This window comes from Patiria miniata, unplaced genomic scaffold, assembly GCF_015706575.1.
Source record: "Patiria miniata isolate m_02_andy unplaced genomic scaffold, ASM1570657v1 HiC_scaffold_18, whole genome shotgun sequence".
NCBI classification, from domain to species: domain Eukaryota; kingdom Metazoa; phylum Echinodermata; class Asteroidea; order Valvatida; family Asterinidae; genus Patiria; species Patiria miniata.
This window is the reverse complement of record NW_024037056.1, coordinates 15418867-15445009: the sequence shown is the minus strand read 5'-3', so window position 1 is coordinate 15445009 and position 26143 is coordinate 15418867. Positions and strand designations below refer to the sequence as shown.

Below are 26143 nucleotides of genomic sequence, written 5' to 3'. Positions count from 1 at the left end.
ATGCTCTGTGGTGCAATCTTAGGCAATTTCTGACCACTTTAACCAATGTTTTTTGAGGAAAAGATGGTGGTGTACTCATTGCCTGCCCTTATGGCGACGTCACATAAAAAAAAAAAATTGGTTTCGTTTTTTTTGGGGGGGGGGGGGGCATGGCCCCCTTTGGCCCCCCCCCCCCTGGATCCGCCCTTGTACTGTGTATGAGAGTCCAAAACCTTAAGGTATTGAAAACATGCAAACCAAGAAAATAGACTGGCACCTAAAACAACCAGTCCAACACAGTACTGCATCAATCAACCATGCCAAAAGAAACATGTGGCATGAAGCGGGAACTAGTCTCAATTTACTACACATTTCTCCATAGTCAAGCCACCAGACTATTGACACTGAATGAAGAGGTCAGTCTTTTCAAATAGTTGGACCATGGCTGGACATGTACCAGTCTAGTATTTAGCCCCATTTTGAAATCACTTGACTTCCCTCTCATGTAATGAAGAAAAGTTTCCTTTAAAATTGAATTGAGTCTGCAAACTTGGTTGGTGAAATACTGAGGACATTTTTTTTGCCCCAGTGGAATTTTTGGAGAAATTTGCTGGCTAAAGTGTGAGTAAAGTTGGGTTGATTTAGTTTTGCACGTTTCAGAGCACCCCAGAGCCCTGTCTGGTAATTTGCATACTCTATTCCCAAGTTGCGTCTATTTTAATATCAAGATCACACAATTCAGCTGTCCACCACTGATCATTTACCGTTCTACGAACTGATGAATACCCATTAAATACAATGACACATGGACTTTTTCCCACCTCGATGAATGTAGGAGAACTTGCTAAGGGAAACATACCAAAATCGCCATTAATATTTCATAAAAAAAATTGATGACTTGATCCTCATATTCAAAACACAAAATCTGACAGTAAAATTAATGTTTCAGTCTTCATTCAATTGATTAAAATTTCATTTGTAATTGAATGCTTGTGTGTAATCTGTAATTCTGACTAAGCTCAATATTAGCTTCTAATGGCATGCCATAGACAGCTATAAAAATGGGTTACACGTATTTTAGTTAAACATGCATAACATCTGATAGCATGGATCAATTTCAGCAATTTGTTTTGTAAGATGAGTGGAACTACATGCCCTTTTCAGATATATTTCATTGGTGTTTCAAATTTGTTTGCTTTGTAAGAAAAAAAATAATAATTTGGGTCACTTTATTTTTGACTCACCCTGTTCAATCAATATTAACAGGAGGTAAAAGTGGTGTCTTGTTGTTGGCAGTCCGTCCAGGTGTAATTGCTCGATATTTGAAGATTCATTCAGTGTCCTCTACATAATTAGACCCCAAAAAGAACAAGTGTTCACAAAATCATAAATTGTGATCAAATTCTTCGCAGGTGGAACAAACTTTACTATCCTTTCTTATATTCAGTCCTGAAAACATGTACATGTAAGTAACCGACTCCACTATTAAAACGTAAACCCTCACAACATATCACCTATCAACATAATTATTATGATGACCCCGCACTTTTTTTCGTATTTCAAGAAATTATTGAAACAAAGGTTGCGCTAAATGCCACATTGAAGTTTTCTATGCTCGATAGCGTGGTTAATTCATTAATAATCCCACAGACTACAGCGAATTAACGAAATAATCGATTATATAAATATGCACCGGATGGGACAAATAAGTAAAACAGCTGTTCCATAAACGTATTTATATAATTACCCTGGGGCCGACATGTTTAAGGTCAAATTAAACAGTGCATGTCGTGTAAATTTGATCAGATTTGACAAAAACCCGTCTTCCAAACTATACAAGCTCTCTTAAAAATTAACTCAGTTAATAATATTCCACGATTTCTGTATACTTATAAAAAGTCCAGTGCAGCCTTAACCCTGCTGAATCCATCAGGATCCAACTATATCGTATACCCAATGGAGCCTGTTGGATTGAGCAGTAAACCCTTGTGTACATTCCTGGTGCAAAATGTTGGATTCAGCAGGCAACTGAACCGCATTATAACGCCATGTTGGACTCCGTTGGATTCAGCAGACAACTGAAAATAAGGCACGGTGGATAGAGCAGGAAACTCCGGTTGGACTCTGCTGGATTTAGCAAGGTAGTCCCGAGGAAATGCTCGGGGTTAGAGATTATAACAGTTTCAGGGGACTAGACTTCACCTACTTGTACCAGTGACGTCCATAGTTTAATTTTATGTGCCATTTGCGCGGGTATACCAGCCAATAATAAATATAGCAATTAGTTGCTGGCCTGACCGACTAATCACGAGTGATCGTTGTCCTTTCTTCAGGATATTTGATAAGGTTGCTCCAAATGTATCAATATCCACAAGATAGATTACTCTCACTATTTTTAATCATGTGTTCCAGTTTCAAACAAAGTAAAATAATATTTTCGATATTAGAAAAAAACCCAGGCATGTGTCGTGCTATAATATTTCTAAACCAGTTTAGAATATGGGTTTTTGGGTTTTTATGAATTGTACATGGCCTAATGATTATAGGGTTTGTGATTTGTGGTCACATGGTCAGGGGTTCGATTCCAGTTACCGGCTATTATGCTGTGCCCTTTGGCAAGCCACTTGACCCCACTTGTTTCTCTTCACAACCAGGAGCAGGCCTATAAATAATACCGTTAGGCGTCATTAGACGCTTGCGTTCCAGCAGGTGAGAATACGTAGAAATGTTCTTCATTGACAACAAGCAAACGGTATTGCCCTCTTTCACGAGGAAGCCATGTTTGGTCGTGTTCCTGAATGTATTTTATAAGTTGTGGACTGTTAAATGGGCTGGTGCCAGACTATTTATGCATTCTAGCCTCTCTTTGGTTTTTTTTATGTTGCTTAGAACATGAGGGTATGTTTAATCACAGATTGTAAATTATTCACCAGAGCAGACTGCTATTAATTTGTAAATAAGTTTATGTCATTGCTTTCATTTCTCTTCGCATGTTCCAAAAATTAAGATTTAATTTCAATTTGATATGGCCGACTTGTGAATAAAGCTTATAGAAACTGCATTGTGGGACTGTTTTCGCTTCACAAAATCCTCATTCACAGACCACACTGTCCCATCATGCAATGCAGCATACCACTTCAATGCACACTTCCGGTCTTCCTGGGATCCAGCCAGATTTTAGGGTTTTTTCCTGACTGCTTAACTCCTGTTAACTCACAGACTTGTCATAAGTTTCAAATTGAATTGAGTTTTTTTTCTGTATCTCCTTTGCAGGGTTCGTCGTCAGTTGCTACGACATCGGGACATTACTGGTCGTCCTTACCAGCTACTACGGGGGCCGAGCAGCGTCCAACCGCCCGCAATGGATCGCCTGGTCCGCATGGGTCATGTCTCTCGGAGCCTGCATCGTGCCCTTGTCCCACTTCGCAACGGGGACATACGCCCCGGGGAACGGCGGCAACTCCACGGGATCTCTGCTCTGTTCCGCGGAGCCCGGAGTGTCTTCGCCCACGGAAAGTCCGGAGGGGGAGTGCAACGGGTCGCAGGAGCCTCAGACCGTGGCCTTAGCCTTCCTGATCCCAGGGATGCTGTTGATTGGTGCTGGGTCCACCTCCATGTTCACGCTAGGGACGACGTACATCGACGACTACGTGCGGAAGAGCGAAGCACCGATTCTCCTAGGTAGGTCTTTAAAAAATTTCCCAAAACCGTCCTTTATCTTTCAAATTCCACTAAACGGTTGGGAGATTTTGCAAGGTGGTCCTCCAAGATCGTTTAACAGCCACCTTGTGATTTTGGGGATTTGCAAAATTTAACCCGTAACTCCCTGACCCTTCAAAATCCAATAGGAATTTTGTGCGGACTTTTGCAGGATTAACTTTTACGTTTTATCTCCCAAGATCCCCTAAAATACACAAGGAAGTTTCAGGGATTCCAGAATTAAGGCAGATAAAAGTAAACCACTTTTACTTGACATGGGACTGATGCCCCTGGAGATTAACCGTAGGTAGAGCGTTGCATTAGGTTTCTTCTCATAGAGCATGTTCTACGTATCAACAACAGCAAGGTTGAAAAAATCATGTGGAGTTAGTACTGAAAGACTATACAGAAGGCAGAAGCGGACCATGGACCGTTTTGTTTTATTGTATCGATTCTCTGGAAATCTCGACTCTACTCGATCGCTCTTGTGGAATCGATCGTCTACTCTCGCATTACACAGTTCGGAATGCTCAAATAATACATGTAGGCCTATGTACTGGTATCTCCCAACTAAAAATTAAGTCGAAACGTACACACGAATAATCCATGCGGACAAACAACTTTGATTCTGCATCGCGTGCTGCTTGTTACCCAAAATGTCTGTCGACGACTCGACGCACATCGCAAACAAAAGCCCAAGTGAATTGTGTGTACCAACTCTATTTTGTTTCCATGTTTTCAAAATATTTTGACCCATGGTTCCACTATTAAAGCGATCATTGCAACAAACGGGGAATTGTGACCTGAGCAAGGTTAATTGACAGCGCAAAGGGCACTCAACCCTCCAGGGCCGAATTCTTCTTTTTTGAATGGGAAGATGATAATAGGTAAATGCTCTCTCCTATATAGCACAGGGACACTATTATTCATGCATGAAGAACGCATTTAATACACAAAAAAACACCTGATGAACAAATGAACAGGAGGTCAGGGACGGTGTCACACTCACAGCTAAGTGTACGTGTAGCGTAACGTTTGTTGAAATTGGCTCCCTGCGTGGACGCCATATTGGATCCAAAGTGAGGCAAGTATTGCTGAAGAGAGGCTGTATTGCATCGTTACAGAGGTTGCTAAGCTATTGCGTAAGAACCAATTAAAGTCTTCGAGTTGCTTGCCGGTCAGCCTCGCTTTCAAGCTAACGATGACACGGGCTCATTGTACGGGGACGCCATATTGAAATCAAAACGAGGCTCTTGCAGAATATAGGAGATCTCGCAGCGATTTTATGCAAGTTGCTTAGCATTTACACTGTGCTTAATCCATTCCGGCAGCGACAGTTTGCCTCTCTTTCAAACACGATGTAAGGGTCCTCTCGAGGACGGAGGGTGATGGGACATGAACCTTAGTTGCGACAACTGGACTAAAAATGGACACAATTTGGCTTCGAATTACAAAGCCACATTCACACATTAAGTGAACAGATATGAAGATTAACACATCCTTCATTGCACAAAGCCCCCATATTGTGTTCAGAACATGAGGGATGCAGCGCGGTTGTCGTACATCTGCCTACAACTGCCTAATTCTTCCCCCAATATTTTCAGCGAGCAATACATATAATTTATGTATTCATCAATTGACCGTGTATAACACAGCACTCCTCTGTTCCGCACAAAAGATTGCCGATATCCTTTATGTGGTTTTCACATTCTGTAAAATTTATGAGTATTTGTGACCTTGTACTCCATACGTTCTACGTGTGCTCTGAAATGTCTGCAAGCCCGTCGCCTTTTGAATCGGGTCAACACGGGTTCGCACCCTTGAGGCATGTCTGCCAAATTCAATTTGCACGGAAAGTGTCACTGATGCGTGGTCGGTTATATTCATACAGTGTTAAAATAAAGCTTGCAAAAAAAAGTTCAACATTTTCAACATTCATCGACGTACAAATGTAAAGTATCGGTAGCTGAGCCTGCTACTCTGTTGCATCAATCAGAACCGAGTAAAATCAGACGTTGGAATTTGCTGGTTTAGGCAAGGATCAAGTTGTTCAAATGGCTTATGTGTTACTCAGGTTTTTGTCACGTGTTTAATTCAAACCCTCCCAGATCCTTCAAAACTTACGAGGAGGTTTTAGAGGATTTTTTAGGATTGAGGAAGATAGAGCCTTGGAACTGTTACTTAAGATGGGGTTGATACTCCTTGAAACTTGGTATGTACAAAGAGTGTGCCATTGAGTTCCTGCACAGTGGAGGATTTTGTAATGATTGAGGAAGGTAGAGCCCAGCCACTGTTACTTAACATGGGGCTGGATACCCCTTGAAGCTTAAGTTGGTAGGTACAAAGAGGGTGCCATTTCAATCCTGCACAGTGGAGGATTATGTAGGATTGAGTAGGGTAGAGCCCAGCCTCTGTTACTTTACATGTGGCTTGATGCTACTTAGAAAATTGGTATGTATAAAGAGTGTACAATTGGGTTCCTGCGCAGTGGAGGATTTTGTAGGATTGAGGAAGGTAGAACCCAGCCACTATTACTTTACATGAGGCTTGATGCTCCTTGAAACTTGGTAGGTGCAACGAGTGTGTCTTTGGGTTCCTGCACAGTGGAGGATTTTGTAGGATTGAGGAAGGTAGAGCCCACCCACTATTACTTTACATGGGGATTGATGCTCCTTGAAAATTGGTATGTACAAAGAGTGTGTCATTGGGTTCCTGCACAGTGGAGGATTTTGTAGGATTGAGGAAGGTAGAGCCCACCCACTATTACTTTACATGGGGCTTGATGCCCCTTGAAACTTGGTATGTACAAAGAGTGTGCCATTGAGTTCCTGCACAGTGGAGGATTTTGTAGGATTGAGGAAGGTAGAGCTCAGCCACTGTTACTTTACATGGGGCTTGATGCCCCTTGTAACTTGGTAGATACAAAGAGTGTGCCATTGGGTTCCTTCACAGTGGAGGATTTTGTGGGATTAAAGGATTGAGGAAGGTAGAGCCCAGCCACTATTACTTTACATGGGGCTTGTTGCACTTGAAACTTGGTAGGTACAAAGAGTGTGCCATTGGGTTCCTGCACAGTGTAGGATTTTGTAGGATTGAGGGAGGTAGAGCCCAGCCACTATTACTTAACATGGGGCTTGATGCACCTTGAAACTTGGTAGATACAAAGAGCGTGCCATTGGGTTCCTGCACAGCAGTTGATTTGGAGGATGCAGGAATGTTCCTAAAAAAAACATTAGGAGTAAGAGTTTAATAAAATAATAAAAATTTCCAATTTACCATCGCATCAGCTGCTGGTACGTGTACGCATTCGAACGCTTAATCAGCAGACAGTGTGGTGACATTTAACGACTTAGTAATTTAACAGCGCAATGCGCTGCATTGGTGCAGCTAATTAATGTGCGGGTCGCATTTTTTGCTAGCAACTGCTGAATACCAGTCGCCAATATGGCATGACGGCTCGTATAAATTATAGATCACTATCACACAGCTATTATCGTTGCCTGCCCTTACCTTTAATGAGTTTCAATATGCCAGTTTTTGCCACCAATGTCACAAATTGGTGAGGCTGAAGCTAAATTTGTGTTGTGACACTAGATTCTGCATTATCTGCATCAGCAATGTTTCATTTGATTAATTTAGAAAACAACGATTGCACGAGACGTTTACTCATACATACCCCAGCTGCGTAACAGTCGCATCTTTCAAATATGAAAGGGGCATGCGATGAATTTTTCTGATGAATACATTTTGTGCAATTTTCTAATCCTCTTAAATTTTTGAAAACTATTTGACATCCCTTTTTGGTTAATTTTATTTAACAGTGCGTTTCTTTAAACATTTTTAAAAAACATTGTGCTAAAATAGTGCTGAAACATTGAGGTTTCTGCCCGGAATGGCACCGCAGTTTTGCTCATGAATATGGGCAGTATTTTGCATTAGCATAAACACCAGAAGGCACCAAAATACCCTTCAAAATGGTAAAATGAAAATTAAACAAAAGGTTAATGGGACACAAATGTGTATTTTAAAGGATAGTATTAGTAACCTTACATTGAATGGGCCCTTTCGACTATTTGTTCACATCAAAATCATAGCAAACAAGAGTTATACAGAGAATTATCGGTTTCCAAAGTTTGAAATATTTGTTATAACAATCATGGGAGAATTTTGTCCGCAAAATTGGCATAGATTTAGTCATCGGTGATCACATTTAGAGGAAAAGTAACCAGTTGGTTTATCATTAGCTCAAAATAAACCGTAATAATATTTTGTAACCGCATCAGCTGTTGATGAAGTAATTACCGACGTTACATCAGCGCTGTCAATGTTTGCAGTGAGTGAGGATTACCATGCACGCTGCAGATGCCATCAAATAGGCGTTCCGATTTCATACAGCGTCGTAACGTACATGTATTCATTTCAATTTTAACGTAATCTCGATTGTAATGAGAGAACTCTGGGAGGTAACGCTTCATCAAACAAACCTTTGAACTGTAACAACGGGAAATCCACATATAACAAAACGAATTTAGTTATCTTTTAACTGTTTGGAGGATTAATATAACATTCATCATCCGATTATCAGCACAGAGTGATACACGGTTAAGTATTGAAAGTATGCATTAATAATTAAGCGTATTGCTCTAGTAATCTCGGATTAAAATTTAATATTCTCAGCCATAATCACCGCGTAAAGGGCTCACGACATCAATCTTACTTTGCAACATATCTTGTACAACTTTCTGTTCCTCTTTTATGAGAACTATTTAACGCACCTTCTTGAGTAATTTTATCGAAAAGTGCACTGTTTAAATATTTTTAAAAAAAATCATGATTTTCCTGACAAATGAGGGCGCTGTTGCTGTGATGTCATGTCAGGAATGCACCGTTCACTTCTGAGGTTTTCTGTTTAAATTGTGAACCCAAAATGTGCTCATGAAAAATGTTTGTGAGAAAACTTTGCTCATTGGCTTACTGACATGTACCGAAACAACAACGATTCACCAAAGAAAAGAACATTTACAACAGCAAAATATCCAAACATCTGGCAAATTTTGGTGCTGAAAAAGCTGTAACATAGAGGTTTCTGCCTGAAATGACACCACACTTTTGCTCATGAATATAGAAAATGGCATTATCATAAAAATCAAAAGGGCACCGAAATGATCGAGAGAATAAAAATAGCAAAAAAAGTTTAAGTGGGACTCAAACGTGCATTTTCAAGGATTGCATTAAAACAATTACATTACATGTGCCCTTTAAGAGCAGTACATGGAACAAGACATAATTATAGACCTGAGTTCCTCTTATAAATCGATTCTGAAATCGGATTTGGACTCATCCAAAATGAAGGCCGGCTACACGCCCCGCGATTGTTCCCCAGTCCGATTTTGTTTCGGTTATTAGTATCAGGTTGTTATCACCGATCCAAAAGAGAAGAGGAATCGATGTTTGAAGGAAGTTTTTGTTAACTCCATACGTGAACAAAACCTCCACGCCCTGTTATTTCGAACTACATTTGTATTCGCAGTAGTCCGTTGCATTGTTTAGGCCTATACATTTAGGATGTAAGTTGGTATGTACATGGGTGTTCCCCTTTTCTCTTCTGCATTGAACAATCTGTGAAACTTACAACTCTCTCGCCCTTTTGGTGACGATACTTCTGGGAACCTCCAACAGGCATGAAGCCTAAGGCATATTCTTTAACAACCCTAACCCTCCTCAATCCTTCAAAATCCTCCAGGCAGTTTTGGAGGATTTTGGAGGATTGAGGCTGAATGGCAAAAAAAAATTGTCGGTCGGTTGATTTTGGAGGATGCATTGTTTCGAGTTCGTTTATACCCAGCTTCGTTTATGTTCAGTCATGCATAATAATGAGCCCTGCATTATGTACGATATCATCGGCACTGCGTCTGAATGTCATCGGCACTGCCTCAACCCATTAACAGTGCTTGTTGGGAGATTTTTTGAAGGATTGAGGCAATGGTCACCCCTCCACTGAACAAATTCAAGAAATAACGATGATTTTGGAGGATTGAGGCTGAATCCAATTTTTACATGGCGGCAATTGGAGGATTTTGTAGGATCGAGGATGGTTCCTAGCCCAGGGTCAATGTTAGTAACAAGCATAATCGTATTGGCTAGCTCTATCTTTCTTATTCCTGCAAATTATTACTCACCAAATCCCATTAGTGTATTTTCAGGATTAGGGAGTGGTAAGCTGTACAACGGGGTATTACGATAACACACGGATCCACTGTAGATGCTACATGTTTTTATATTATGTTTGCATATTATATATATTATGCAATAAATGCAGGATATGAGTTCAACAAACTTTGGCATATATTTTTTTGTACTGGGCAGACTGTTTCGTACCGTAAGGCACTATTGAGTGCTGATGAGTGCCTTATGGCACGAAGCAGTCTGTCCAAAAGAAAAATATGCCAAGTTTGATTACATTATAAATCCTGAATGTACATGTATTGCCTAACTGTAGCTATGCAGAGATAATGCATATCGATCACTGTGGATTGTGATAGATGACGATTTCACTGGGTATTATTATGTATGTTAACATTTCAGATTTTATAGTGTATAGGTCACTTGCCCCGTGACGTCATGCCGACAGGCAATAGCTGGGCAATCCGAACATTTAGGATATTTTGCATGACTTTTTGGCCCACATTAAACAGTTAATGTCAACGCTTTAAACCATCATATTTCAAGAGAAACAGCACAGATGATAACAGTGTGCTGAAAGTGGGCGCCACGTGGCCACAACATCCAGCTTTGTATAAATCTCGATATAAATTTCGATCTATTAAAAATCTCTGTAACTATCCAGCTGTTGTGAAGCATTTCTAGAATTCCCCAAACTCAAGGGATAGCTCCGTGACTAGCCTTTTAATCATGTGGTGGATTATTAAACCTCTATATCGCGTAATAATGCCTTTACCTACGGGCCACGTTGCCATGCTCGTGCAGCTGGTCTCAGGGGAACGGCCGACAGCGCCCATCCTGTTACTTCGACATCCTTATATTTAATTATTCGAAATGTGAGTTTAATTTCATCAATAGATTATTTGGACCCGGATTCTGTCTCACAAGTTTCTTCAAGTATTTGTCTATCCCCTTGTGATCCTGGTAATAATTAATGGTTGAAGATCCGGTTTTCAACCATGGAACGTGGCGTTGTCGGCGGGCAACACCCAAGGACTGGCTGCCCTTGCCTTTTATATAGGGATATAAACTGATCTCCATGTAAATATTAGAGGGCAAATATTCACTACCCTGTTCAGTACTGTCTTTGCTTTCCCCACCCTTAAGTGTCTGAACAAATTTCCTACTTTTCCAAAATGATGGGGAGTTACTTAAACTGTTGGCAAATTTCTCACCAGTTTCTTCGTTTATTTGTCCATCCTCTGATGATCCCGGTCAAACATAATACAGCTATGACGAATACATTGAGCATAGGCTTGATAGCTCAATTGGTTGGCCACTGGTGCGATTTTCCGTATTGGTCGATGGTTCATATCCTGCCTGCCAATCAGTCAGTTTGAATTGACCAATGAGATCGCGACTTTTGGCGAGGTGACTTTGGTAACCAAGTCAAACTCGTGAGAAGTATACGAAGAACAGAGGTGGGCGGAGCTTATGGCTAAAACTTGAAAGGTCCATTCCGCATAGGTGGCAGGTTAAAATTCCTCTCTATTCTATTTTTTTTTCAACTGTTAATTTTGATGTTTCTTCGTTCTTCTCCTTTCAGCAATCTTCTTCTGTACCACCGTCATCGGCCCTGGGGTGGGGTTCGTCGTGGGCTTCCTCGTTCTCGGCCTGTACGTCGACTTCAACGTCGCGACCCCAGACTCCCTAACGGTCAACGACCCGGAATGGCTCGGGGCCTGGTGGCTGGGGTTCTTCATCTGTGCAGCAACTATCGCAGTCACCGCTATCCCGGTCTACGCCTTCCCGGCCCGTCTACCAAAGCCTGGGATGGAGGACGATGTGCCGGCGAAGGAATCTCAGGCAACTGACAGTAAATCGGTCGCATCCGACTCGGACGATAGTCAGCAGGTCATGATGACCTTCAGTCACATCGCTTTAAAAAGTAAGTTCTTTCTTTTTTGTTGTTGCCCCATTCAAAGTTTTCACAGAAACTGTACTATTGTAGTCCAATCAGAACATTGAGGGGTTTTGAAGTGTTTGAGTATTACACGATATTTTGATTTATCAACGTGGAATGATTATAACGCGCCTGATATTTAAAGTTGTGTCTTGTGAAATATTGTGATCAGTTTGTGGCAAGTTACGGTTTTGTAATAATCGCTTGGAGATGCAGCTTCCTACTAATGATTAATCTACAGAATATTTGTGTAGACGTTTTGCAACTGTATGGATATGAAAAATGCTTGAAGCCACTTCAACCCGACTTTGACCGAATTGTTCCGGACGTAGCCGAAACCTGACCAAGCATAATTTGTAATGGACAGTTCGTATCACTAATACTAAAAAATCGCCTGGTTTTAAACTCGTAGTTTAAAACCATTACTTGTATCCGTTGTTTGCTTAATCCATTTTTTTGTATTTGTAAAAAAATACTTAGTATTTTGTACACATTGTATGTCCGTACACAAGGTACGTACAAGACAAATATTTACTGTCTAAATAAAGACATTAACCTAGCTACAGTTAGAGTGGCGTTCGCGAACGGTCCGTTTTATTGCCTCGTTTCAAGTCGCACTTTTGAACAACCACCCTTGCACTTTTCCATGCAAAGACATTCCCCCTGCAATATGGAACCTGCTGAAGAACCCCATCTACATGATGATCAACATAGCGTCTGCGGTGGAGTTCAGCATCGTGACGGGCTTTGTCCGATTCTCGCCCAAGTTTATCGAGTACCAGTTCAATCTCAGCGCCTCCACGGCGAACCTGGTCACAGGTGGGTCACGCCCTGTTGCTTATTATGTAGATTTATGATAATTGTATGCTAATATATTCATAAAGCCCCTAACAGTAAAACCGTGCTAATGAACTATACCGTTATTGTTAAAGTCATATTTAAAGGTATAGTGTACTTTGTTAATATGTGCGTTATTTTTTTAGATAGATTTTGAAAAATTACTTATGATCACTTATTCTTATTTAACGAAAGAAAACAATGATAGCAACAGGTTTTCAATAGAAATATGTATAACAACAACATGTTAAGTGACTGCGGTTATTACCGTAGTTTTATAAAGAAAAGGAAAACAGGGTAAGTTTGAATACTCTTAAGTTATTTTTTATTTAAGACAGCTCACTGAAAAATTACCTGGTTTAATTTTACCCAAGCAAGGGTGAAAACTGCAACCACCCAACATTGGGTTGTCCTTTACCCAATTGTTTGGGTTAAAATTCCTGTTAAATTCAACCAATACCTGATGTGGTCATAGGCCTACAAGACCAAATTAAATTTAGTCTGGTAGGTCCACAAGTTTAGGTTGAATTTAACAAAAATTCTAAACCAAACAATTGGGGAAAGAACAACCCAATTTTGGGTAGTTGCAGTATTCACCCTTGCTTGGGTAAAATTAACCCAGGTAATTTTTCAGTGTAGGTAGGTACTTCGGAAAGTCAACAAAATAAGTAAAAGAGACCTGTACTTCATTAACCTAATAAAAGTGTATTTCATAAACCATTGTTAAGTCTTAACCTCTTTATTGACTAGTTACTCCTTTCAAACCAGGTTATGATAATTTCTTGGTTTACTTCACAGGTACACTGGTTCCCGTCGGCGCAGTGGGCGTGGTCATCGGCGGCATCATCTTAAACCGGGTTAAGCGTGACCTCATGACCACCATAAACGTTTTGTGCATTTTCACCGTGATCTCTGGCGGCCTGTACGCGTTTGTGTTTATACCAGGCGCCTGCCCTTCGCTACCGCTAGCTGGAGTAACAACGCCTTATATTTACAGGTAAGAGCACAACATTGAATTTTTCAAACATCGGCTTCGTTTGCAGTTATCGGCTTCAGGAGATTTTCGGCCGATCTTTAGTTGAGGAGACTTCAGGTAAACAGAATATGGCTGCTTCCCAGCGGGAGTAAATCCAGTGGAAACACTCGACCCGCCAAGCTTGTAATTTTTGGGGTTTTGGCTGCTGGAGATTTTTTTAGGCCACCAATTTCTGGGAACTGTAGCTCAATAAATGTCCATGATTCGGTCAAGGAAAATACAATTCTTTTATATTAGGACCAAGGGACGAAAGTCTTCAATTTGATTGGACATTCAAGACTTATAAATGATTCTGGAGCGAGAGATATATGAAGCCTACGCTTAGGCAAAACCGTGGTTTGGAAAACACCCAAATGGCCGACATGCTGTAATGTCAGCGGTTTTAATGGGCACATGTCACTGTAATAATAATGACGGTTGTCACTTTAACAGACGAAACTTGTACCAACTTGCAAAATGACGTCATAAGACCAGCATTGAATGTATAATTAGGTCAGCTATTACCCTATGGCACATATATGACGTCATCTGTTATGTTTGAGCGTGAAATTGGCAAAGGGAGCTTTTAAACCAGGGGAATAGACCAAAAAATTCCTTCATACGAAATGTGTAGGAATTTGGTTTAGATCGTGACATCCCTGCAATGAGTAATCAATGACAACACAAACAAACAACGCCAAAGTCAATATGCAACAGATAACAAACGGACAAACAAACGATCAATCAGACAAACGCAGACAAACACGTACCACTGCAAAGAATTTACAGTGTAATACAGTGTATTACAGTGTATTACAGTGTATGACAGTGTATTTATTGCTAAAGACTTCACTGATGTCCACATTGTCTTTCGTCGCCCGTTATTGGGGACGCGTACGTGTGTGTCCCGTGTTCTACTCAATTACTCACGTCCGAAAGGCATTCAATTCATCACTTCTCAATGATTTATGGGTGCCCCTAAACTTTCATTATCATATTCAAATCCCGCGAGGCACTCCATACTGAAGGTATCACATGCACGCTCGCATTATAATGACACCCATCGGGAATAATGATATGGAGAGCTAAATGTACAATATAACAATAATGAGGAAAACATCTTCAAAATATAAATATGTGTGACTTAGGCATTGTGACTTATGTGTGACCAAAACAGGAGAGTCAGGCGACGGAAAAAACAATATGGCCGACATCAACATTTGGCGCGAAAAAAAGAATGACTCATTCTTGCCAAGGTATGCTGAATTAATGGTTGCTAAGAAACGGTCATGTCCGATACAGCGTATTCAAATGATGTTATCAAGCAAAGAACATCGTGGCATTTAAGTAGATTGAGGAGTAGAAACAAGGCACAGTTCTTGTTGAAATTGATTAAATTCCTTTTTAAAAAGTCAGTCACATAATCTGTATTAAGTTAGGAAAAGCAGGTTTTAATATTTTTCTTGTACATGTATAGGTTGATATAGGAAATGTTATTATACATATTGACAGGCTCTAGTTTGCCCCAAAATGTGGACTGTCAGACAGTCTTGATAAAAATCATAAATATTCATGTCACTTCGAACTATTATAATGGATGGAATATTACAACAACCGCAGCATCCTATGACGCACAGGTTTTATCGTTTCCATCTGTTTAAAATTGAATGATACATTACAGCCAAAGCGAAACATGGCTTTTGAAACCATGTACAAACATGCATTGGTTTCTTCTTTCGCTTTTGAAGTACTTGGTTTTCAAAAACAATATCATAGCGTGCTTTATAATTCTCGTGCTCTGACGCCTTATCACCATAGAGAGGTGGACTTTGCCCTGAGAAGGATCACAGTATTGGCTTTCGTTTCGTTAGAGAATTACTACCCAGACGAGTGACGCGGTTTGTACTACACTTTTCATGTGATTGTAAAAATAGCTCCGTATAGAGTGACTTTGCATTTGTGATATCTTTTATTGTTTTAACGATTGCAATCAGTTCGTTTCTCATCAAAATATACCTCACGCGGGTAACTGATATTTGGTTAGGCGGAGATCATTTACCATTTTCCTTTGATCGGAAGGATTCCTATTTTATTTTACACAATGACTTTTTTTTTAACTGCCTGAATTTTTGGGATCTTCAGATTTTCAGTAAATCATCAGAACCTCCCCCCTAAATTGTCAACATTGTCCGAAAATTCATGGAACATCAGTTTATACGTCGGTTTGAATGACCACAACTTTTGGTTGAATTTGGCAGAAATTCTAACCCAAACAATTGGTTATAGAACAACCCAAGTTTGGGTAGTCCCAGTTTTCACCCTTTCTTGGGTAAGATTAACCTAGGCAATTTTTCAGTGTACGTCGGTTTGAATTTTTCTGGTTTTGAATTCCTCTTCGAAAAACAAATTTTTTAAAGGCGTTGTATGACAAATATTTTGGGCAAATGAACCTGCTTCACCAACCAAAAAAACCTACGTCTGTATATTTTGTTTAAATTGATGAACATTTCTATTTCAATCGCCAATTGACATTAATGCCAGCCAAAACAAAAACCACATGCATGTATACACGTATCCGCATTTTTGTTTTTATTCTAAGTGGCCATTTCATGTAGAGTGTTTTACGACCGTGTTATTCAAAATGGTCGATTAAACATACATAATTCAACCGTAAATGATGTGTTTGCATGCCATACTAAAAAAATGAACAGTATGCGCGTTGCGCTACTCACTATACAATTCACCCTTTATCGACCAAGCCAAAATTTTGATCTCTTATTATTTGTATTTTAACCAGCATAGTAATACTTTAAGGTAAACGACATTTAGAAGCGGCAGCATGGAAATTCTGTGGAAATTCTGTTTTAAAAGCAGCATTTTTGTAAAAAGTGGAAGAAACATACTTGTCCCATTTGAACTTATCTCCAATTTTCATTTTGCCATTTTCATGTTTTTTTGGGGTGCTTTTTGGTTTTTATTTTAATGAGAATTTGCATATTTATGAGCAAAAGCGTAATGTCATTTTAGGTGGAAACCTCAACGTTGCAGCTATTTCAGTACAAAAAAACTCCAGCATTTTGGATGTTTCGCTGTCGTAAATGTTCTTTTCTTTGGTGATTTGTTTCAGTTGTTTCAGTTTACATGACAGAAGGCAAATTCACATGCATCCCTATGAGAATTGTTTTCGTTTTGCTGAAAGAAAAATTATTTTTTGTGTGATTCGTTGACAGAACTTAAAACGGTGTTCGTGTTCAAAATTCCGTAACTTGAAACATACATGACTGATTTGAATGGTTCTTGTACTAAAAGAAAGCTTAGTAATGACTGGGCTTTCATATCCGAGATTTTGACTTCAGGCAGAACTTCAATCAAAAATTGTTCCTGTCGTATGGTTTCGGTTTTTTTTTCTCACCCTGTATAAAGCCCATCAGAACATTTTCATTGTCTTGGCAACGAAACAAACCTCCCTGAGGCACATTCTCATGACACTATGCGCCGTTAGGTCTCTCGTGTTTGCTTGCATCACTTGGCTGTCTTCCGTTGCCACAGCAACCGTTCCCAACCATTACAGGCCCGGCCTCTGATTGGTCAGTTCTAGCACTTTAGGTAAATGATAACTATTCATCAATCAAACTTAATTGGTCACTTCAGTTACTACCACCGCCCTCTCACCCATATACCTCGTGAATTTGAGTCGGAAGAAAATCAACGAGACACCCGTCAGTTTTCGTGGACTCTGTACTTGCGATTAGTTAATTTTTGACGGAGTTCGGTGAAGCTGGGTCGTGTCATGTTAATTAGATGTGATTCACAACACACTTTTTTTTTTACGTGACATTTAATTTAGCAGGGTGCAGGTTTTTTTGTCATTGACTGAAAATGTCAAAACTCGGTCTATTCGTGGGGTATAGTAAAGGCCTATACCTCGTGAATTTGAGTCGGATGAAAATCGACGAACCATCCTTTTTTTGTTTTCTTGGACTCTGTACTTTGATTATAGGCCATCAGCCTGGGGTTTGGTCAGTATCAAATCAGGGCATAAGTGATTATAGTGCGCATGCGCAAGGTATACCGCCCCTAGAGCGGTAACAAGCATTTTGATGGACATTGTGAAAAAAAAGGTGATAACACCCAAAAAGCTGCCACCACTGCAGTGCTATCACATATTTTCCAACTCTGGAGGTGTATACCTTGCCAAAAATCGCTATGACAATTATTTCCCTCATTTGATATCGGTGGCCAAAATCTTGGACCGAGGCTGATGGCCTATTAGTTAATTTTTGACGGAGTTCGGTGAAGCTGGGTCGTGCCATGTTAATTAGATGTGATTCACAACACACTTTGTTTTATGCGACATTCAATTAGCACAGTGCAGGTGTTTTCTGTCGTTAACTGAAAACAATTTGCAGGGAATAAACAACTTTTGCTTTTGCTGTAATTTTCAAAAATGATTAGATTTTGGGGATAGTATTTTATAGCAATTATTGTTAAACTGACTTGTTTGAAGTCTGGTTACCTGACCCCACTTAAGATTAAACAGCAATTTATAGACGTCTGGGAATTGTAAGATCAGGGAACCAGTCAAGCTGGCTTGTACCCAATTCATAGCTGTGTAATCGATTATGCGGACTAACTAAATATGGTAAATCGGGGGCAGTATTTGGAAAAAGCCAGTTTTTCCAACGCTGGTCGGCCGACCAGCGTTTGAAATAGATATAAAAATAACCGTTTTCTTGATAAAATCAGCACATATTTTATACTGTCAAACAATTCACACACACATCCCTATGTGATTTGTTTTCGTTTTGCGGAAAGGACATTGAACTTGTTGCGATCCGTGGACAGAACCTTAAAACGGCGGTTGTGTTTAAAACTCCGTAACTTAAAAAGTACATAAGTGCTTATGAATTGGGCTTTCATATCCTAGAGTTTGAAAGTGCTACATGCAGAACTGCACTAAAACAATGGTCCCTACATTTTTTTTTTACTCACCCTGTAGTTGTATGTGCTCTGCATAAAACAACTAAGAACCAATCACAATTAACTATTAACCAGACAATGAATTGTTTTGCTGGTAAACCTAGTTTAGCTTTGCTAATATGTCCACGCTTGGGAACATTGTGCTTTATTTAATTGGCACAGATATCTCATATATTGCCTTAGAACTCGAATTGCATGCAGTTATCGAATTTGCTGGTACATGTAGTACGGCAGATAGGTGATGTAAAAATGGTGCTTAGGATTTAAACACATTTCTAAACACTTATTCTGTACCCACTTTTTCCACACGTTTAGCATCATGACATGTTTAGATGTCCTTTTTCTGTGACTCGCATTATCCGTTTGACATGTTCAATGAATAATATGTTTAGCATTTAAACACCTTCCTAAGCGCATTTAGATATACAATCCTAAGCACATGTCCAAAACGTAAACACGTTTAGTTTCACAACATTAAAAAGTGGTAAAGGTTTAGAATTGAAACACATTCCTAAACGTTTTAAACTCTAAACACGTTCTGATGTGTTTTAATGCTAAACACTGTTTTTACAGTGTGGGCTTGTTCATTAATTGATGATAAAAGCATGGAATTTGGCACACAGAGTATGTCACGTGGAAGATATTTGGCTATGGGGCCATGGCAGATTTGTCCTTTAAAAAAATATACAAGCAATGGCAGCCATTTTGAAACTTTTGAAAATTGCTTGTTACTCTACCTGGATTTTTTTTCAAAGGTTCAAATGTGCGATGGCCTTATAACCAAATTTCTTTCTCATGACAAACTCTGACTGTGTGCCAAATGCCATGCTTGTGTCATCAAAGACACAATTCCCCAAATATTTCCCCTATCTCGCCCGCTGTGGACTTTGAGTGCATAAATTGCCATCGCACCAGTCGTGCTCTTGTGCGCATTCACAGTATACCCCTTTGAGTGACTGTGCGTTTTCGGCTCTGTATGTCCGCCATGTTTACACAGCTTACATCCTAGCAAACAGTGTACTAGACAGAAATATATGGTATAGCTATGGTATAGCTGACCGGTCACTTTAATAATATTAAACACTACTTTTTGGTGGTCCTATTATGCTGCACAGTGTAGTATATTCTTGACCAGAACAACACATGAAAAACTCAAATAGTGAACCTTTTTCTTACGAAACTACACAAAAACTATTGACTGATTTTACATGTGTGCAAAGGTTATTCGTCAGCGCATACATGTTCAAGTAGGACCACATTGTGTGCGGAACATTTTTTTGTAATGGTGAAGTGTTTTTTTATTTTTTAATGACATGACAAATATTTGTTAGGCGAAAGGTGACTGATTTTGAACAATCTATCGCTTCAGCATTGGGTGTATAGTCAATCGTCATTTTTTGGAAGTCCGTTAAATATTCAGTTATTTTAAGGTTTCATAAAGCATTCTTTTAAAACTTGGATTATTCTGTCGATCTGCAATAATAGTCGTCTTAATTATAGTCTAGTGTGAAAAATACTGGTTAGATAAAATAATAAAAATAAAAAAAAAACCTGCGTGACTTGCCAAAAACAAAGTCAATAGATTCGCCACCACTTCAAATAACTGTGTCTCTATGCCTTTGTTAGATATTACATAACTGGTCTTTAGTTCGTCTGGTTCGTCTGGTTGATAATTGCATTGACAACAAGTGGCCGTGTACAAATAACGTAGCATTCATTAAAACGCGCCAAGCGTGTCCAGCCATCGATAGAGGGCGTGTCGTCGCCATGCAGCTGTTTTTGTCAAACACTGCCAGGGACGTGTAGTTAGGGTCGATAGATTTACCGGAAGCTGGTTAAACGTTTGAATGGCGGTTAAACGTCAGACTGTCTCATGAATATTCATGGAGCAGAATAAACTGCAAGGTTAATAAAATGGGTAATGAAACCCTCATAGGGTAAAGCATGTTCAGGATTTTGTTGTATAACATTTGTTAATAATTTTGTATTTTCAACAATCAAATAATATTTTGGTATTCATTAATAATATCAATCTTCATATTCGAATTGTTGAACCTTCCTAATTGCCAACCAGGGGTTGCAAAACGTTTGGCAACCCCTGGTTAGCAATTTGCGCCAACCACGCGTCGGCGATAGACAGGTCCATTGACCGTCCATAGAAAGATTTATAAATGTGCTACATTTCTTCTGTGTTTACCTCAAAATTGCGTAGTTTATAAACAGCGCCCTCACTCGCTGAAAGCTATAATGTTCCCGCCATTCTTCCTTAATACGCAGTGACAGTGACTGGCACTCGCCGCGCAGTTTCCACAACGTCAACCTAACCAGCTCATGCAACGCCCCCTGTAGTTGCCAGGAGTGGGACTATTACCCCGTCTGCGGTTCCAATGGGTTGACGTACTTCAGTGCGTGTCACGCGGGCTGCCTGGAACAGCGAGATTTGCCTGCTGATGTGGGCTCGGAAGACCAGAGAACACTAGTGGTGAGTATTGACCAGTATCTGCTCCGTTCACAAGTACCCCCTAACTTGCAAAGAAAGTACAGCTGGGGGTGACCGAACGACGCCATCTTGCATGACTGCAATATTTTGGCGCGAAGCGTGGCTACTGCGTATTCATAGTAGAAATCCCCTGGTGTACGTGCGTCACACACAAGGAACGGTGCGCGCGCGGTGTCCCGCCCATGGGACGTCGTTGCTATACGTAAAAGGGCGCCCTGTTTTGTTGGCGCACGGAGCCCATTGACCAGTATTGATCAATTAAAGATATTGACAATTATCAATATAATCTGTATATCTGTATTTTTTAATCTTATCGTGTTATGATGACGTCAGCTATGTAGACCTTTGGGGAATTCTGTTAGTTACATTTTGATATCCTGTTTGCTACCAAAGACTGTAAATCGTCCAAGATTGACAACGTTTATGAAAAATGATGCAGTTTGAGAAGTTGCAAATTTGTAAGATTACGCGATTAGAAATTGCTAAGAGTAACCGTAAGTGGCCTCTATCGACTGCACCGTGCCCGAACAGTGCTGGTAGTTCAATTCGCGTGCTCCCATGCATGTAAGCACTGTGCGATCGATTATCCCTGCCTTTCGTTTTGGGCAGTGTAACATTGCCACGCAGCAATGTCCACTCGCGTACTCTTTAATTTTGCAACTTTTCAAACTGCATCATTTTTCAAAACCGTTGTCAATGTTGGAGAGTTTACAGTCTTTGGTAGCAAACGGGGTATCAAAATGTAGCTAACAACATTCCCCAAAGGTCTATATAAATGACGTTATCATAGATTCATAATTATGACCCCTCCAATGAGTGTGGCATTTCTTTAGTTGCGGTGTTTAGTTAGCTGTTATAATCGATTGGTTTTACTGATTCCTGAAGTATTATTTTTGCAACTTTGTTCTTCCAACACCCCTAGAATTACACCAACTGCAGCTGCATTGACAACTACATTCCCGCGCTCCCGGAGAATTACTCGCTTAGCAACGCCAACCTCGCCCGACGCGCAGAACTGTTGAGACAATTCCGCGAGGACGGCATTGAGATCTACTACGACGGCCAGAAATTCGCTTACGCCGGCTCGGATGTAGAGGGCGCCATCACGGGCCAGTGCGCCCAGGAGTGCACCACGCTAATCCCGTTCATTTGCCTGCTCCTGTTGGTGGTCTGCGTGACGTCAATCGTGCAAATGCCAGCGCTGATGACCACCCTGAGGTACGGTGGCCTGTGGATGCCTTTAAGTTTCTTAAAATTTAGTTGAACCAAATAAATCGACCGGAGTGGGACGTAACCACTGATCTCTATATAAAGACATAACCTGTAATACCTCTGTAACACCACACCAATGCTCTACCTAGGTGATATTTTTGAGACGTTGGTGGCAGCAAACGCACCCGTCCTTTTTCCATTGTTTGCCTCATATTGAACATGCGCGCTTAAAGGGAAAATACAACATTTGCAAACATCAAAAAATAAAACTACCAAATCATTTTGAAATACCTTGCTGGACTGTTAGTGAATGACAGTGTAAAGCATTCTGTAAAATCATGGCACCTGGTATACTGTCATTTTCAAGAAAAGTGGTATTTTTGTATTAATTTCCAACGCTGATCGGCTGACCAGCGTTGGAAAAAACTGGCTTTCTTTCCAATACTGGCCCCAATTGATCATCGCACTTGTTTGCAATTGATTACACACCTATGAACGGGTACAAGCCAGCTGGTTCCCTGAACTTACAATTCCCCAATGTATGTAAACTGCTCTGTTTCTTCTTAAATGGAGTCAGGGAACCAGACTACAGGAAATTGATTGTTTTTCTCGGTTTTTAAAGCATTTTTGAACCCAAAACCTCAAAAAAGTCAGTGTAACTATATTTGCTATATATTTCGAACCCCCCAATTCCATCCATTTCTGAAAATTACAGCAAAAGCAAATGATGTATATTCCCTTTAAGCGTAAATATGACGTAAACAATTGAAAAGGACTGGTGTGTTTGCTGCCACCAACGTCTCAAAAGTCTCCCATTGAGCTATCTCGTGGATTATTTGACTCCCCTGATTGAAAACGATTGAATTAAAATCATTTGTTCATTTTCAAAATGAGGAGGGCGGTGCATACATTCTGGCAAAATGTGTGCCCGCTTCAGCTAGATCTTTTCCAATCCCTTTTTAGCAAGCGTGAGAGATCTCATGACAAGTCTCATTTTCTATCAACATTAATTTTCTGCAGTTTTAAATTAGCATCTATGAGGTTTATCCTGGTCTTGGCCTGAAGGCATTTATCTCTAGTTTATTTTTTCCTCTGATTCTTCTTCACTTTTCCAGGAGCGTCAAGAAAGAGGAGAGGCCGTTTGCTCTCGGTCTGCAGTTTGTCGTCATAAGACTTCTTGGTGAGCATTTCATCTTCTTTTGCCAATTCAATATTGAATCGGATCATTGCCAACTGCCAGTGCAAGAACCGGAATATGAAATTCTGACCTTACATCGTGAATATAAAATAGACCATACCATTACGTACGATGTGAGGCTTTGCATGGTGGAGATACTAATGAATGAGAGGTTTGCGGAAACACCATGTGCGAATAATTTCTCGACTAAGACTAACTATGCTCTGACCGTCTTCAGGAGAGAGCCATTACGATTTACACTGTCCTTCCTAAATACTGCGCACGCATGCCTTCTTTCTGTACCCACAATCCGCGAGCATCTCGTTGTTGTATTCGCAGAAAAATGTTCTCATTTTGCGGTACAAACTTAGTTTGTTACATTCTTCCAGGATGCACATTTTAATTGAATAGACCTAAGACATAATGACGTCACGCTTTGTTTACATGTGGGCTTTCCTATGAGTCCTGTGGGACGAAATTCACCTGGCTCTCGTAGGAAAGCGCACACGTAAACAAAGCATGACATCATTATGTCTTTAATAGGTTTATTGACATGTGTGATTGTCACAAATTACTATGATGACACGAGCATTCAACTCAATGTACCAACTGAGATTGTGTTCGCGTGGTCTGTTAAGTAGGAAAAACAAACATCCATTGCTTTGGCATTTGTTGAATGAAAGGTTCTTTTAGTTTACTGATAATGCTTGTTTAGGCTCTGGCAGGAGTACATATCACTTGTCGGGCGGTCGGTAGGTCGGTCGAATATGGTCTGTCTGTCTGGTCTATCTGTCCGTCCCAAGAAATTGGCAAATAGTATGGTGTTCCACATGTGCCATCGGCCATCGGCTCTGGCAGGGATCAGTTTGATTGATGTCATGGAAGACTTTAATGCAAGACGGCCAGAGCTTATTGTGCACTCGCACTTGTGTCCATTTGTGTCCATTTCAGGTTACATACCAGCGCCAATCTACTACGGCGCCACCATCGATGGAGCCTGTATCCTCTGGCAGCAGACCTGCAGCGACCGCCGCGGCTCCTGCCTCGAGTACGACAACGAGAAGTACTTCTACCGCTACCTGGGCCTGTCCACCGGCCTCAAGACCATCTCGGTGGTCATGGCCATCTTCTGCTGGGTCGTGGTCAAGCGCAAGTACGGCAAGCAACTTTCCCAGTCCGACGACGAGGGCGAGTCGGAGCTGGGCCGGCGCGGCGGGGCCGATATCGGCCGCTCTGCGGCCTCGCTGTCTACGCAACTCGATGACGTCGCGGAGGACCCGGGTCAGGGGTCACAAAACGGCATCTCAGTCATAAGCAATTTCAAAATGGCGGACGGTTCGTCTCTGGCGCGAGAACCCGCCATGATGGATACAGTCTTTAGTTGATGTTTAAATCATTATTTTAAAAAAACCTTCCGAACACGTCCGTTTTCTTCAGGTGCTTTCTGCTTAATTCCAAGCTAATTTCCATTATTAAACTCGTTATTTAATGTCGTGAAAGTTCAAGCTTTGATATGTGGGCTAACTGGTGTGCTTTTCAAAAGTTGTATTGTGCATGTCGTCAGTAGATGGCGCTGTTTAGCGACATTTTTGCAGCGTGTCGGGAAACTTCATTCAGTTAATGATATTGAATCGTTTGTAATGGAAGTCAGTTCACTATGCATATATACTTCCATTACTCACATCCACCCCCTTTTGTACTGCCTTGATTCCATAGTACGAGTATAAACAGCGCCCTCTGTTGACTCGATAAATGAGTCCTTGCAACACGTCACAAAAATGAGAAGAGAGAGGTGGGGGGAAAATATTCCGAATCGGAATTTGCGTAAAATATTCTTGTGAGTAGTAACTAAACTCGACAAGATTTTGTTCTGGGTGTGTTTCCATGGTTTCACATTCAGCCGTTGCTGTCACAGCGTGTTAATTTCAACTTGAAACAATTCATGTACAAACAGAAAATTTATCGAATGTTATGTATATACGAAGTGACATTGTATTATATTTGTTATTAGTTAGGCCTACTGCTCGCGCGGTCTTCAGAACTGATTTGTTCGGTCTTAAACTTTGCAATTTGTTGTCTTTTTGACGTGCGCAATAGGCAAAACTAATCTTTCAGAAATAATTATATAACGTTTATACCTTATTGGGATGCCAAAGAATAATTGATACTATTTTGTACTAAACTACTATAATGTGAACTACCACTGATACTTAATGATTATATCTGATCTTTATTTTTCTTGTCAAACGCAGGGTGCCTTTAAAATGATTGTGCCTAAATCATTTTCTGTTAGTAAGTTTTGTGAAGTAGTCTTTGGTTCAAATTCAAGTTTTGGAAATAAATCTTTGCTCAATCAACTCTTCAGCCAAAAGATAGATGTGATGGAATCGAATGTGGCTTTTAAGTGTGTGTTTGTCTGCACGCGAATTTGGTTGCTTTAGTTATTAGGTAGGTGATAATAGCTAACTGCAGAAGTTGTTCCCCTAGCACAATTTATAATTGAGAGTAATAATTAAATAATGTGCTTATATATTATATTTTTCTGAGATAAGCAGGGTGCGCTTAAGTCGTCATCCGTTGCTGCAGAGCTTGACGTCGACTAATTACTCAGTTGCATCC

At 40.4% G+C, this 26143-nt stretch overlaps 1 protein-coding gene across 1 annotated transcript in view; it reads left to right on the top strand.

Moving 5' to 3' along the window:
- LOC119724845 (solute carrier organic anion transporter family member 5A1-like) overlaps nucleotides 1–25916 on the top strand; it is a 28454-nt gene extending 2538 nt beyond the window's left edge. The window contains exons 2-9 of the mRNA XM_038196115.1: nucleotides 3253–3660; nucleotides 11447–11788; nucleotides 12458–12622; nucleotides 13439–13637; nucleotides 20913–21117; nucleotides 22058–22353; nucleotides 23463–23527; nucleotides 24476–25916. Of these exons, the coding sequence (XP_038052043.1) occupies nucleotides 3253–3660; nucleotides 11447–11788; nucleotides 12458–12622; nucleotides 13439–13637; nucleotides 20913–21117; nucleotides 22058–22353; nucleotides 23463–23527; nucleotides 24476–24909 (2114 nt within the window). The 3' untranslated portion in view covers nucleotides 24910–25916. The remainder of the gene's footprint in view (nucleotides 1–3252; nucleotides 3661–11446; nucleotides 11789–12457; nucleotides 12623–13438; nucleotides 13638–20912; nucleotides 21118–22057; nucleotides 22354–23462; nucleotides 23528–24475) is intronic.
- The last annotated feature ends 227 nt before the right edge of the window (nucleotides 25917–26143 follow it).